The sequence below is a fragment of the Trachemys scripta genome, chromosome 2 (assembly GCF_013100865.1).
Source record: "Trachemys scripta elegans isolate TJP31775 chromosome 2, CAS_Tse_1.0, whole genome shotgun sequence".
NCBI classification, from domain to species: domain Eukaryota; kingdom Metazoa; phylum Chordata; order Testudines; family Emydidae; genus Trachemys; species Trachemys scripta.
In genome coordinates this window covers 254681307-254697916 of record NC_048299.1, presented here as the reverse complement: position 1 = coordinate 254697916, position 16610 = coordinate 254681307, and the positions used below count along the sequence as shown (strand labels likewise).

The 16610-nt window shown below is 39.4% G+C and overlaps 1 protein-coding gene across 1 annotated transcript in view; it reads left to right on the top strand.

Annotated features, from left to right (window-relative positions):
- Positions 1 to 16610, top strand: part of CSMD3 (CUB and Sushi multiple domains 3) — a 1107808-nt gene that overhangs the window by 556835 nt on the left and 534363 nt on the right. Inside the window, exon 13 of the mRNA XM_034759587.1 lies at positions 9084 to 9196. Within this exon, the coding sequence (XP_034615478.1) occupies positions 9084 to 9196 (113 nt within the window). The remainder of the gene's footprint in view (positions 1 to 9083; positions 9197 to 16610) is intronic.

Below are 16610 nucleotides of genomic sequence, written 5' to 3'. Positions count from 1 at the left end.
AGAGAAAGAGACTGTTCTATAGTTAGTCAGTTGGCTTTTAGCTCATGCAGTCGAGGCTTATGCACTAAGCTCCAGAGGTCCCAGGTTCAATCCCGCCCTCCAACAACCGGGGTCTTTTGGTGTTACATGTAGAGAAGACCTCAATATTTCAAATGCAATCACATTTGTATAGCAATATATATCTTCAAAGGACTATATATACATCATTATTCACATTATATTGAAAAGTTAGAAAGTAAGATTATTATCCCCATTTTTATACAGGGAAAGTGAGACACAGATGTTAAATGACATTCCCAAGAGCACACAACAGTCACAGGTAGAGACAGAATTAGAACTCACATGGTCCTACTTCCCTGGACCACACTGCCTCATCTGAGGGGAGAGCATTTATTAAGCACTAATTCTTCAGGTTTTAATACCACTCAAATGAAGTGTTGGTATTATTATCTTTGGCACTTAAATTACTGTAACACATTCAGATACAGTGCAGCAATATTTTACATTTTGACAAATGTAGTGAACCATTCTGTACTGGTTTGGTTTCATTAAAGGTGTTAATATTTTACAAGAATGTAAGGCATATTTTGAAGAATGATGAAATTACAGTATTGAAGCTGTCAAGAATATGAATGAACTCTGTATCATTTTCTCTTATCAATGCATTACTCAAATTGTCATGATATTCTATTAAGTAAGGATTAACATAAAATGTAACAGGGAAGTTGTGATCAGTAGAGAGCTGAGCAAATAAATTGCAACATATATTTTCAGTTCAGAGGATGCTGATGACCAGAACATGATTTCCTCAAATTATTTTGAAGGTTCTATGTTGTTTTTTTTTAAATCATACTTGAATTTTGAGATGTGTTAGTTTGTTGTGACTGGTCACATCTGACACATAGGTATTGTTTCTGTTCCCCAAGTATCTGAGTATCAATTGTTTTGTAATAAAGCTTGTGGCAGTCACTAGGTATAAAACCTCTCAGGAAGAATTAACAATGTAATTCAAGGCAGTAGATAATTAGGGAATGTTAGAAAATTGTAAATCTTTTCCTGTCTGGGCCATATATAAAAAAATAGGCTACTGTGCAACTTAGGCCAGGTCTACACTACACCCCTAATTCGAACTAAGGTACGCAACTTCAGCTACGTGAATAACGTAGCTGAAGTTCGAAGTACCTTAGTTCGAATTAGTTCGAACTTACCTTGGTCCACACGCGGCAGGCAGGCTCCCCCGTCGACTCCGCGGTACTCCTCTCGGCGAGCTGGAGTACCGCAGTCGACGGCGAGCACTTCCGGGTTCGACTTATCGCGTCCAGACTAGACGCGATAAGTCGAACCCAGAAGTTCGATTTCCAGCTGTCGAACTAGCGGGTAAGTGTAGCCAAGGCCTTAGAGGCTGGGGTGGAATCCACAAAAGAACTTAGGCGGCTGTGTCCTTGTTTTGACTCCACTGTGATTCACTACACTCTTGCTGAACCATGTAGACATCTAAACTCAGCACCTGTTTTTCAGGGTAAAAATTTTCTAGGCACCTAAGTTTCTGCCTCTGGGCATGTGCACTGCTGCCTCCCTGTAGGCACCTGGACACACATCTCCCACCTAAGCCTCAAAAAGAACAGGAGTACTTGTGGCACCTTAGAGACTAACAAATTTATTAGAGCATAAGCTTTCGTGGACTACAGCCCACTTCTTCGGATGCATATAGAGTGGAACATATATTGAGGAGATATATATGCACACATACAGAGAGCATGAACAGGTGGGAGTTGTCTTACCAACTCTGAGAGGCCAATTAAGTAAGAGAAAAAAACTTTTGAAGTGATAATCAAGATAGCCCAGTACAGACAGTTTGATAAGAAGTGTGAGAATACTTACAAGGGGAGATAGATTCAATGTTTGTTATGGCTCAGCCATTCCCGGTCCTTATTCAATCCTGAGTTGATTGTATCTAGTTTGCATATCAATTCCAGCTCAGCAGTCTCTCGTTGGAGTCTGTTTTTGAAAGTTTTTCTGTTGTAAGATAGCCACCCGCAGGTCTGTCATTGAATGGCCAGACAGGTTAAAGTGTTCTTCCACTGGTTTTTGAGTATTATGATTCCTGATGTCAGATTTGTGTCCATTAATTCTTTTGCGTAAAGACTGTCCGGTTTGGCCAATGTACATGGCAGAGGGGCATTGCTGGCACATGATGGCATATATCACATTGGTAGATGTGCAGGTGAACGAGCCCCTGATGGTATGGCTGATGTGATTAGGTCCTATGATGATGTCACTTGAATAGAAGCCTCAAAGTGATTCATGAAACAGGGGAAGACAGGCATTTGGCCACCTAAGTCATGTGCAGGGGTCCACCCCACAGGTATGCTCATTCAAAATCCAGAAGGATGAGAAGGTGATGGCACCCACCTTATAATTTTTAACCACACTCACTTGGAATGGGAGAGACCCAGGTTTAATTTCCCCATCTCTGCTAGAGTGTGAGAAAAAATTTGAAGAAGTGTCTCCACCTCTCAGGAGAGTAATGACAGAGCTAGGGGTTAGTCCAAAGTGGGGCTCCCTCGGTCTATCCTGTTGAAGCTTTTCTGCTGTAAATAAATAATGAAAGAGTGATTGGGCAGAGGGACAGGACCCTGGGTCATTCTCTCTCTCTCTCACCCAATTCAATAATTTTTCTTCCAGCAGATTTTCATATAATACGGTGAGAATGCAAAGTCCTACCCACGAATGTTGTCATCAAATCCTTGTTAGACGTGTTTACCTGCCACTTTACCAAGGCTAATTAGGAAGATTATCAGTGTCTGAACCCACTAATTATACCAGGCACTGCTAGACACTTATTACCCAAAGCACCTGGGGCCCACATCATCAACTTGAGTAAATGTGTGTAGTTTAATTGAAGTCAATGGGGGCTATAATTACAACAGGTAAGGATCTAGCTCCTAATTTGCAAAGTGCCATTCAGGAAAGTGCTAGGGGTGAACAAAATGAATTGTCAGTGTTTTAATTTTACAGAAGTGGGGTAAACCTTGTGAAAGTTTAGGGTCATTTCCCCCATGAAAGTGCTAGGGTATTTTGTGCACAATGGCAATTTCCAACAATGTGGAAAAAATGAATTTATTAAAACAGAAATTGTACTCATTTCCATGGCCCTATCTTATAAAAATGTTTTCCATTGAGACCAAAATTAAATGTAGGTCTGGAAATTCTCAATGGCTGTTGCCAAAATCTAGAATCAGCCAGCTACCAGAGACAATTACCAAAATCTAGAGGTGGCCAGTCCACCAACGCTTGTTCTAGTGGAGAGACATCCTGTTATTAACTTGGCAGTTTATGAAATTGCCAGTCATGGCAAGATATATTCTTTTTGTAGCAGGAATAAGCATTTATTACATTAATTATTTAATTTCTGCCACGCAGTTATTTGTTCAGTGCTGGCAATAGTCTGTATAGTAGCTCCATCTGTCAACACAGATGTGGGAAACTGACGTGGATTTCTCACAAAAAAGAGTATTTGAACAGAAGCAGGCTAAGATGATCAGGGAAGAGTTCTAAGATTAGCTACAGTATGTATTTTAATTAATCCATTTTGAAGCTCCAGCACAGCTTCAACGATTGACTTGAATTGGAAAATAATTTTTGAATGCCCTTTTTAGGAGATAAACAATTCCTAGACATTGTCTTTCTAATGATCCTGGCTTCATGTTCAAGAAAGGAAACTGAGCTAAGTTAGTTTCAACCCATCTGTTCTCATAGATAGTCCCCTGCCAACTTGGAAAAAAAGAGTTGTTCAGTACACATTCTGTTTTAAAAAAAGGACACGTTATAAAAAAAAAGTGGTGTCTACTATTCTGCCAGATACAGTTTTCATTAGGGCTATATTCACAAAGGGATTTAGGTACCTAACTGTCTCTTTAGGTGCCAAAATCCAAAATGTAGATCTTCAAAACCTCTGCTTACCTGTTTCCTAATCCTGTAGGCACCTAAAGTCCCTAGGCATCCAAGTTTCTGCCACTAAAGTCCCTTACACACCTAAAACTCTGCCACTGGACAGCTGCCTGTCCTAATGCCTCGGTGCCTAGCTCATGTCTAAGTCCATGCAGGATCATCAAACGAGGTATCCCCCCCCCATAGTCTTGCCTGTGGGGATCAATCTGGTAGGCAGTCTCAGAGGTTGCCTAACAGATCAGGCCCTGCACAAAACTCTGCTGCTGGTGGTGCCCTTATAACTTCTGGCTCAGTGGTTAGAGTTCTTACCCAGGATGTAGGAGACCAGGGTGCAAATCCCTCCTTTACCTGATTTGGAGTAGGGATTTGAACACAAATCCTCCCACTCCCAAGTGAATAACCTAACCACTGAGATATGGAATCACTCTTTTTTCTTTTTCTTTCACCCAATGACTAGTTAACCATTGGAACAAATTAATAAGGGTTGTTGTCAATTCTCTACCGCTGGCAATTTTAAAATCAATATTGGATGTTTTTTTTTTTCTGAAAATTATACTCTAGTGAGTTCAAACATAAATTAATTATTTTTTCTTATTGTCTCTTATTGAGAATGATATGAAACAGTTTAACTTAAAATGCCCTAAATAAACTGTTTCCCTTTTTAAAAGAGAGAGTTAGTTCAGGTTTTGTTCCTACTCAGGAGAGATTGTATGGTCTAGTGGTTGAAGCAGTGGACTGGAAGCGAAGAATAGGAACCACTTACATGAGTAATTTCTCATTAACATGAGTAAGGGTTCTGCAGTCAGGCCCTTAATCTTTTTTCTATGTTTCAGTTATTTTTTTTCTTTTCCTATGTTATTGCTGCCATGATAGGTTATGATGAGAACAAGAAGATTATCCTGGTGGGATAATAAGCATGACTTGAACATTGGTGTAGAAGGGTACAGCTTGCTCAGGAAGGATAGACAGGGGGAAAAGGGAGGAGGTGTTGCCTTATATATTAAAAACGTATACACTCAGACTGAGGTTGAGTTGGAAATAGGAGACAGACTTCTTGAAAGTCTCTGGGTAAAGATAAAAGGGATAAAAAACAAGGGTGATGTCATGCTAGGGTCTACTACACTCCACCAAACCAGGAAGAAAAGGTGGATGAGTCTTTTTTTAAACAATTAACAAAATCATCCAAAGCACAGGACTTGGTGGTGATGGGGGACTTCAAATACCCAGACATCTTTTGGGAAAATAACAGATCAGGGCACAAATTATCCCATACGTTCTTAAAGTGTATTGGAGACATTTTTTTTTTTTTGTTCAGAAGTTGGAGAAAGCTACAAGGGGAGATGCTGTTCTAGATTTGATTTTGACAAATAGGGAAGAACTGGCTGAGATTTTGAAAGTGGAAGGTAGCTTGTGTGAAAGTTATTATGAAATGATAGGGTTCATGATTCTAAGGAATGGTAGCAAAATAAAGACAATGGATTTCAAGAAGGCAGACTTTAGCAAACTCAGGGAGTTGGTTAGTAAGTAAGCAAGTCTAAAGGGGAAAAACAATAGAAGACAGTTGGCAATTTTTCAAAGAGACATTATTTAGGGCACAAGAGCAAACTATCCCACTGCATAGGAAAGATAGGAAGTATGGCAAAAGACCACACTGGCTTAACCAGGAGTTCTTCAATGATCTAAAAATCAAGAGTCCTACAAAAAGTGGAAACTAGGTTAAATTACAAAGGATGAATATAAACAAATAACACAAGTATGTAGGGACAAAATTAGAAAGGCCAAGGCAAAAAACAAGATCAAACTAGCTAGAGACATAAAGGGTAACAAGAAAACATTCTACAAATACATTAGAAGCAAGAAGAAGACCAAGGACAGGATAGGTTCATTACTCAATGGGGGCGGGGGGAAATAACAGAAGTGCAAATGGCAGAGGTGCTTAATGACTTCTTTGTTTTGGTTTTCACCAAGAAGGTGGTGGTGATTGGATGTCTAACATAGTGAACGCCAGTGAAAATGAGGTAGGGTCAGAAGAGGCTAAAATAGGGAAAGAAAAAGTTAAAAATTACTTGGACAAATTAGATGTCTTCAAGTCACCAGGGCCTGATGAAATGCATCCTAGAATACTCAAGGAGATATCTGAGTCATTAGCAATTATCTTTGAAAAGTCATGGAAGATTGGAGAGATTCCAGAAGACTGGAAAAGGGAAAATATAGTGCCAATCTATAAAAAGGGAAATAAGGACAACCCAGGGAATTACAGAACAGTCAGCTTAACGTCTGTACCCAGAAAGATAATGGAGCAAATAATTAAGCATTCAATTTGCAAACAACTAGAAGATAATAAGGTGATAAGTAACAGTCAGAAAGGATTTGTCAAAAAACAGTCATGTCAAACCAACCTGATAGCTTTCTTTAACAGGGTAACAAGCTTTCTGGATGGGGGAAAGAAGTAGATGTGATATATCTTGACTTTAATAAAGCTTTTGATACTGTTTCGCATGACCTACTCATAAACAAACTAGGGAAATACAACCTAGATGGAGCTACTATAAGGTGGGTGCAAAACTGGTTGGAAAACCATTCCCAGAGTGTAGTTATCAGTGGTTCACAATCATTCTGGAAGGGCACAACAACTGGGGTCCCTCAGGGATCAGTTCTGGGTCCGGTTCTGTTCAATATCAAGGATTAAGCAATGATTTAGATAATTGCATACAGAGTACACTTATAATGTTTGCGGATGATACCAAGCTGGGAGGGGTTGCAAGTGCTTTGGAGGATAGGATTAAAATTCAAAATGATCGGAACAAACTGGAGAAATGGTCTGAAGTAAATAGGATGAAATTCAATAAGGAGAAATGTAAAGTACGCCTCTTAGAAAGGAACAATCAGATGCACACATACAAAATGGGAAATGACTTTCTAGGAAGGAGTACTGCAGAAAAGGAGCTGGGGGTCAGAGCGGACCACAAGCTAAATATGAGTCAACAGTGTAATGCCGTTGAAAAAAAAGCGAACATCCTTCTGGGATGTATTAGCAGCAGTGTTGTAAGCAAGACATAAGAAGTAATTCTTCTGCTCTACTCTGCGCTGATTAAGACTCAACTGGAGTATTATGTCCAGTTTTGGGTGCAACATTTCAGGAAGGATGTGGACAAATATGAGAAAGTCCAGAGAAGAGCAACAAAAATTATTAAAGGTCTAGAAACCATGACCTATGAGGGAAGATTGAAAAAAAAATGGGTTTGTTTAATCTGGAAAAGAGAAGACTGAGAGAGGACATGATAACAGTTTTCAAATATGTAAAAGGTTGTTACAAGGAGGAGGAAGAATTTTTTTTTCTTAACCTCTGAGGATAGGACAAGAAGCAATGGGCTTAAATTGCAGCAAGGGCGGTGTAGTTTGAACATTAGGAAAAAATTCCTAACTGTCAGGGTGGTTAAGCACTGGAATAAATTGACTAAGGAGGTTATAGAATTTCCATCTGTGACAGGTTTGGTCACAGAGATCCCCTGGGGACTGTTACCTGATGTGCTGAAATTACCTCTGAGCCCATTTTTCCTGCCAGCTTGGGACTCCAGAACCCTGTCTTGTTGAGCCAGACATGCTAGTCTGGTCCAATACAGACCCAGAGTTTGGGCCACGCTCCCAAAGCTGCAAACTTTAACTAAAAACAGCTCAGCAGGTTACCTGTCTCCAGCACCCAGACACCCAGCTCCCAATGGGATCCAAACCCCAAATAAATCCATTTTACTCTGTATAAAGCTTATACAGGGTAAATTTGTAAATTGTTTGCCTCTCTGATAGAGAGATATGTACAGCTGTTTGCTCACCCAGATATTAATCACTTACTCTTGGTTTATTAATAAAGAAAAGTGATTTTATTAAGCATAAAAAGTAGGATTAACTGGGTTCAAGTAATAACAGCCAGAACAAAGTAAATCACAAAGCAAAAGAAAACAAAACAAGCAAGTCTGAGCCTAATACATTAAGAAACCGATTACAGGTAATATCTCACCCTCAAAGATGTTCCAATAAGCTTCTTTCACAGACTAGACTCCGTCCTAGTCTGGACCCAATCCTTTCCCCTGGTACAGTCTTTGTTAGATCCAGCAAACATCTCAGGTAGTAAGCAGGGGTTTTCTCATGACTGGCCACCCCATTTGTCCCGCTCAACCCCCTTTTAAATCTTTGGCACAAGGCGGGAATCTTTTGTCTGCGCTTGTCCCCACCTCTGCCTCATCAATGGAAAAGTACAAGGATTAAGATGGATTCCAGTCTCATGTGACATGGTCACATGTCACTGTAAGTCCCCTAGTCTCCATTCATCGTGGGTTGGCCCACACGTACACAGGAAGGTTTGCAGGTAAATAAACCATTTGCAACCAATTGTCCTAGTCAATGGGTGCCATCAAGATTCTAAACCACCATTAATGGCCCACACTTTGCATAATTACAATATGTCCTCAGACATATAAATGTAAATGATTTATACTTCATATTTGTAGCTTCAGATACAAGAATGTTACATGCTTACAAATAGGAGGCATATATTCAGTAGGTTATAACCTTTGTTATGAGACCTTTTGCATAAAGCATATTCCAGTTACATCATATTCACACTCATAAGCATATTTCCATAAAACATATGAAGTTCAATGTCACACCATCATTGGAGATTTTTAAGAGCAGGTTAGACAATCATCTGTCAGGAATGGTCTAGATAATACTTAGTCCTGCTGAGTGCAGGAGACTGGACTAGATGACCTCTCGAGGAGCCTTCCAGTTTTATGATTCTATGATTACAAAGCAGTAACATTCTGTGATTAAAAAAAAAAAGATTTGTTTTAAAAAAATGAATAGATTCTATCTTTTTCCTCTATCAAATCTAAGTGTCAATGGCACAGATGAAACAAAATTAATCTGATTTTATTTTTTACTGTTGCAAACCAAAAACAGTTATCTGATTAAGAACTATTAATTTTCTCATAATCATTTTTATGTACCTGAATATTGTGGTTCTCAGAGGGCTGTAATCAAGGCTTCCTTACCGGGATTTTATATCTGCGACAAACTCATATTTAATTCCAGATGATTTTCTCATTAAATATTATTTTTGTTTGTTTTTCTTCTAGATTAACGGGAAGTTTTGTACCAGATTTAATTGTGAGCATGAACAGTCAGATGTGGTTACACCTTCAAACGGATGAAAGTGTGGGCTCAATTGGCTTCAAGGTGAACTACAAAGGTAACAATAAGCTACTGTGGACATGCTTAGCAGTACATAAATATAAGCAAATATTAGATAAGGTTTATTTTTCATGCTAGGAAATGCTTTCCATTCTCTATTCAGTAATACTGGAAGCATCCAAATGTCTTAGGCCCTGATTGTGCATGGAGCTCTGTATAGCAGATCTATAAATGTCTGATTGTGTCCTTAGAAGGACTGAGTCCTCAGAATACAATTGAAAAGTAGGTTTGTTATTATTTATTGTATGTTCTATATTGTAGAAAAGTCAAAATAGAATACTTCTGTGATTATTTAAATCCAGGCACTTGATGCAAGCAAATATATTTCCACTTGAGAAATTAGCTCATTCCATAATGTATGTGATATGTCTAGGTGTAATTTGATTTAATTTGATTTATATTAAATAAATGTAAACATGAGTTTCTAAACTCTTCTGTGCCTGACCCCCCAGGCCTATCACAACAATCTGAACAGATGCCCAAGTCTGGAATAATATGGGTTGAGATTGAGGTATATCAGTCAGTTGTGTAAAAAAACTTAACTAACAAGGTTCTTGAGCTGGTTTGGCATGAGGAGGATATGTGGTATATAAGATGAAAATGCTGTTGCTGTTGTGAGGATGTATCAGTAGCTATGTGGTCGTCTTCTTATCGGATGCAGAGCTTGCCAAGCCAATGTATGGTAGCAAAGTGTGGATCCCTCAGACAACCATCAAGTCAGGTTAGAGGGCAGTTGTCAGTGACGCATGACTTTGTCTGTTTTGGCCACAACAACATGTGTGATCCTCTTGTTCACCCTAGGTGATCTATGTGGCATAAGCATCAGTTTCACCCAAAAGTTTAAAAGTAAAGAGAAAAAATAAAGACAATTATTGTTTTATTTTCTTACAGAGGTAATGGTATACGGATATATCACCATAGCCCCATGGTACTTGACACAGATTTTAAAATGACATGGTCCCTGCCCTGCAGAGCCTAGTAGCTAAATTAGACCAACAGAAAATGTGGTGAGAGCAAATAAAGAAAGGTGGAAAGAAAGGGCAAGGGTCAAAGCTAATAATCATGTGAGTCATATAGTGTCTTTTCCACATTGATATTTTAAAATAAAGATCTAGGTCAGGGAGAGGAATGGAGAAGTGAGCACAAAGGAGTTTGTCAGTGCTGGATGGCAATCTGAAAATAAATAGGTGTTAAACAGGGATTTGAAGGTGAGGATGCTTGGTGTACCAGTAGAATGATGTCATCTCAGGTGTAAGAAGAAGGCAGTGTGGAGACAGTGTGACAGTGAGCTTGTGAGGAGAAGCAATAGGGAGTAACTAGACCAAAAGAGTGAACAGAGCCCAGACAGCAAAGTGGGGAGGGACAGGAGATGAGATATAGCCAGGGTCAGAGGTATGGCAAGCCTTACAAATAAGGGCAGGTATTAACTTAATGCAGGAGAACACTGGGACCAAGAAAGGAGATTTGAGGAGAGGGTCAGAGCAGTGGGAGAAGGTTATTTAGTTGCAGAACATTGCATATATTGAAAAGAGTTGCTGTGAGTGTCACAAATGCTGGAAACGTGGAGGTTTCTGTACTTTGGGTGAAGGAAAACAAAGAAAACAGGAGTTTTGCCAATGGGGATGTATTTGGGGAAATATTTAAGAAGTATGCACAAAAAGTAAGTAGATTTGGAGAGAATCTGGATCTGAGGAGGAAGTAAAAAAAGTAAAATAAAATTCTAATACTGCAAGCTTGATAGGTTGGAGCGGTAATGATGGAGCAATTGAGGAGATGAGAGGGTTTAGGAGAAAAGATTAGAAGTTCATTTTTTGCCATTTAAATTTAAGGTATCTATAGAACATATGTAGGAGGTATCAATGTGATAAGAAGAGATGTGGACCTGGGCATATGGAGGTATGTCAGAAGTGGAGGAGCAGATTTAAAGGATAAAATAAGATTATGCTTCTGTCTAATTGCAGTGTATTCATTAATGATACTAGAACAATATGAACTTGCATTTTACTTCAAAAAGAGTTGAGAGTGAAGCAATACCTGAAGGCTTGGAGGATTAAGCCTCCTTGGGGAACCCAATACAGATGGTACCCACTATTCTACCCTTGAATCATTCCTCCTTCTCCCCATCACAAAGACTACTCATCTGGTGCTCTCTTTCCCCTAACAAGTCTGGTCCATCATTTAACCTTTCTGTCGGTTGGAGGAAACATGAGCTGCCACACACTGTACCCTCTATACACATATGTTAATTTCTCCTGGGCCTATCTGACTCCTTCCAGTGCTTCCCTCTGGTCCTTGGTGTTGATGGGTGGTTGGTATACTAAAAGGGTCTTCTGAAGTCCACTCAGTATGGATTGCCACTTCCTTCCATCCTAAAGAATATTCTGGGTAAGTTAAACAACTCAGTTATATAGCATAAGTGGGAACAAATCCACACATCCTTGCTATCTATCTCTACTGAGCTAGGGCTGAGAAAAGTTCTTCAATCTTTAGCATGGTAGTTAGGGAAACCCAAGGCTGCCACATTCTAGGGAACCTTGGCAAATCTTCTGCTAGAGCTTACCAACTAAGAGTTCTGATTGTCTCTGTGAGCTCAGTGCATCTGCTAAGCAGGAAGAACAAAGATTCTTCTCTGTTCCTTCTTGACAGTTTTTTGGCAGGGTGAGCAGGGAGTGGGGTGGATCTGGAAGGCATCATGCCCTCTGTCTGTACGAGGCACTCTAAGTATTGAGATAAGGGAAACAGCCCACACCCTAGGAGGAATGTGCTGCATGAGGATATTGATGTATAATATTTCTAATAAACCCATCACCATGATATTTAGGGACCATACTCAAAACCAAGACTAGCATAATTTTAGCTCATAAAGGACCATATTGACTCTCCAAGTACAGGGTCCCCCTTAAGACAGCTAATGTAAGAAGGAAGTCCAGTCTTAATTACGTTAAAAGCAAGCAGCTGCTGAGAGGAGAAGGTGGACAGGATTATGAAGCATGCAGAGCAGACAAATACACACCAAAACCCAAGTTCATATTCACCATATTTCAGAGGCAGAGGGTGCAGTTTGTGAATACAGCAAACCTTGAACAGTAGGTAAATTTGAAAGAGAATTTGAGGTTTGATTTAGAGATTTTGCACAGCTTAAATACCTTCTTCCACTATTTACATGATTCCCTTTTAGAGGGTAGGTCATTTGTGGACAGTGTCTTATTATACACATGACATTTTATTCATGTTGTACATTTATTCTGTCATAGAAATAGTAGTTCTTCAATAACTAAACTAATGTTCTGTGTGTAGATAGAAAGGAGAGCACAAAGATGACCAGTTATAGTCTCATCTCCATTTTGTTCTTCTATGTGTGTATTTGCATACCTATTTAAATAATCTACCTAAACTTTTATTTTTTCCATAAATGGTATACTTTATACTGCCTCATCACCATGATGCAATTTGAATCTGAGTGCCTATGTGTTTGAAAGGTAGTTCTGTTCAGCTGGAAGTTGGAGCTAGATTCTTCTTCAAGTGTCCTCTGCAAATTCCCACTTTTGGAATATGTGCCAGCTGGTGCCATTGAATTGTGCAGACTTCTGTTAGCAGTGCCTGTTAGAGTGCTCATATGCCTCCTCTCCCTCCTCGCCTCAGTGTTTGAGCCCATCAGTTCCTTCCAGATGCTGATCATGGATGGATGTGAGCCTTCTTCAGATTCCATGTGAGTCCTTGGTTATATTGCCTCAAAATCCCAAGACCCCTGTCACCTCTGACACTACTGCAGATCCCTACCTCAGTGGTACCCAATTATTTCCTTGTCAGATCTGAGCTTGGACCCTCATTCAGAGGAAGAGTTGGATCCAACCATTTATCCAGATCCTTAACTTTCTAAGGAGCATTCTTCTGAGATGGAGTATTGTAAATGCATACATTCTCCTAACTGTGATATTGTGCTGGATTGGACAAGCTGGAAGGACTGGGAAGTGCATTTCTGGATGCCTTGGCCAAATCCAGAGTTTCCATCTCAACCTGTTTCAAGAGCTAGCACATTGCATCTGCACCGAGGCAGGAATATTTTTGCAGATCCAGGACACTCAGTCTAAGACACTTGGATCTGGGACACTCAGATCCCACTCTAATGGATCCCATACCAAGGCCCCTTATGGTTATCCAAGACATCTTATATGATGAGGAAGAGAAATGTGTTGCAACTCCACAAATCAAGATTTTGCATCAGCAACATGAACTCATGGGCACCTCCGCTCCAGATGAAAATGTAGGAGTAGCCTCAGCTCCCTCAACTTCTGAGGATGGTATCCAATTCCACAAGTTAGTCAGCAGAATGATTTCTACTTTAAAATTGGCTTCTGTTTCACTGGAGGGGATTCCTCATCCTGGTTTTTACATCCTTGGAAATACCTCTAGAATCAAAATTGCTCTGCCCATTCTGGAGGGTCTTTGGCAGCCAGCAAAATCAATATTGAATATTCCATCTTTCTGCCAATCAATTGCTAAGAAAGCAGATAAACTTTATCAGATCCAGTGTGATGGGTTTTCTTGTTTTCACGTGCATCCTGCCCCTAATTCTCAGATAGTGACTGCAACAATCAAAAATGGGGTATTTATATTCTACTCCCAGTGACAGAGAGGAAAAACATTAGATTATTTAGGAAGAAAATTATTTTCTTCATCCATAGATATCTTTTTATTATCTTCCTCAATAAAGGCAGACAGCAATACCAGAATCAGCACTACTTAAATGCTTCTTAACAATATAAAAGGCATCCCTTGAAATCCAATATGAGTCAAAAGTATTTATCTTCCACTTCTTCTTTAAGTGCAGTTAGACCTCACTGAGGAAGCAATAGATGTGGAATATCTTGACTTTAGTAAGGCTTTTGATACTGTCTCACATGAAAGATGGAAAAAAAATGGTTTGTTTAGTCAGGAAAAGAGAAGACTGAGGACGGGAGCATGATAACAGTTTTCAAGTACATAAATGGTTGTTACAAGGAGTAGGGTGAAAAATTCTTCTCCTTAACCTCTGAGGATAGGACAAGAAGCAATGGGCTTAAATTGCAGTAAAAGAGGTTTAGGTTGGACATTAGGAAAACATTTCTAATTGTCACAGTTAAGCACTGGAATAAATTGCCTCTGGAGATTGTGAAATATCTGTCATTGGAAGTTTTTAAGAACAAGGTAGACAAACTCCTGTCAGGAATAGTCTAGTTATTACATAGTCCTGCTTTGAGTGCAGGGGACTGGACTAGATGACCTATTGAGGTCCCTTCAAGTCCTACACTTCTATGATTATATGAAGTTTAAGAACAATAATTCAACCTTGAATTCTGTTTCCCTAACATTTGGAGTCAGTTTATGCTGCTTTTACAATGAGTGGCAAAAGATCACTATGGACATACGGGTTTTGGACACTATAAAAGATGGTTATACCATCCAGTTCAAAACCCTCCCTCTCCCTTCCTATCCAGGGACCCCTCTCATGAGTCTGTGTTAAGAGTGGAAATCAATTCTCTACTAAAAGAAGGAGTAATAGAGGAGGTTCTTGTAGATCTCAGATAACAAGGTTTCTACTCCTGATATTTCCTACTTCCAAAGGAAGTTGGTGGTCTTTTTCCAATCCTGGATCTGAGGAACTGAACAGATACATCTGAAAGTTTTGCTTCAAAATGATAACACTGGGATCCATTATCCCCCTCCTTCCTTCTCCCGTCTAGATTGAGATTGAGAGTAGTAAACCAAAGATACTCACTTTGATAAGACCATCAAGCAGGAATTATCTTTCTTTTTGCCATAGGGCAGGACCATTTCCAATACAGGATTCTCCCCATTAGCCTTTCTACTGCACCTCAAGTATTTGCAGAATGTCAGTCTGTAGTGTCAGCTTTTCTGAGAAGACAAGGGATTTTTCTTTTTCATTAGACAATTGACTCCTAAAAAAGGATCTTCTGAAGATGATCAGAAAGGAGTCACTCAAGTCACATGCTTTCTATTCCAAAACTTGGGCTTTTGGATTAACAGAAATACTTTTTGACCCCATCACAAAATATTTTTTTCATAGGAGCACTTCTAAACTCCAGCATGGTGAGGACTTATCTCCTGGAGAAGAAATTTCTGAAACTGAAATCTAACATTCCGTCTCTGCTTTAGAGTCCATCTCAGAAAGTAAGTTTCTTCCTCTCCCTACTGGGTATTATGAATCAAATACTTATGTCACGCCCTATGCAAGACTAAGAATGTGACCCCTTCCACACTGTTTGGCAAGAAGATTCAGACCTTCAGTAGACAACATGAATCTAATTCTTACCATTCCAAAGAAAATCCAGAAACCTCTGTTATGCTGGTTGGACCAGGAACATGCATCAATCCTCTCTCTCCTTCCATGAAAATTACAAAAGACACCTCAAAACAGGCCAGGGTTAACAAATATGTTAACAAAAAAACTGTGGAATCAGCAAGTGTCACCTTCATATCAGTGTTCTGGAGCTAATAACAATTTGTTTGGCACTCAGATAATTCCTTCTTCAGGTGCAAGGATCTTGGTTCAAATGGCCACAGACAATAGGATGGTAATATACTATGTAAACAAAAAGGAAGGGACTCAGTCATCACAGCTTTGCAAAGAGGCAATTGGTATTGGGATTGATATATAATGCACAAGATTTATACAGTAGTTCTGCATGTGGAGGATCTCTCAAAGAGTTAGCAGACTAACTAAGCAGAGACTCTTCCCAGATGCACAAATGGTCCTTAAAGGAGACTGTGGTACAGGAAATTTTTTTCCTCTTTGGAGTATACCAAATATAGACCTATTTGCCACAAGGCTCAATGTCAAGTGCCCTCATTATTGTTTAAGATAATGAGCAGATGTTCACTTCCTACAGATACATTCCTCCTCAGTTGGGGTACAGAGCTGATTTATGCTATCCTACCATTCCCTCTAATGTTGAAGGTTGTGAAGTTCAGACAAAATTCATCCAAACTGGGGTGATACTTATTACCCCAACTTAGCCAAGACAGTAGTAAACAGACTGACTCCTTCTTTCCAAAGGAGGCTACAAATGCTTACCAATATCACCAGACCACCTGTGACAGCAGCAACGGGTAGCGTACTATCCAGATCCACTTTAGTTGCATCTGACAATGTGGGCAATAGGATGCAGATGTACAATGTGCTTTAGGTAAAGCTAGAAGACAATAAACATGGAAAAGTTATTTAAAATGGAAAAGATATTCATTATGAGGTACTGGGTCAGTTCTTATTCAATCCATAAGAGAGTATTTGCTGTTTCTAAGAATAAGGGTTTATTTACTGGATCACTCAAGGTACATCTAGTTGCAATAGCAACTTTCCATATACCAGTAGATGGTAAATATTCTCTCACAGAATTGTCAAGAGGTATCTG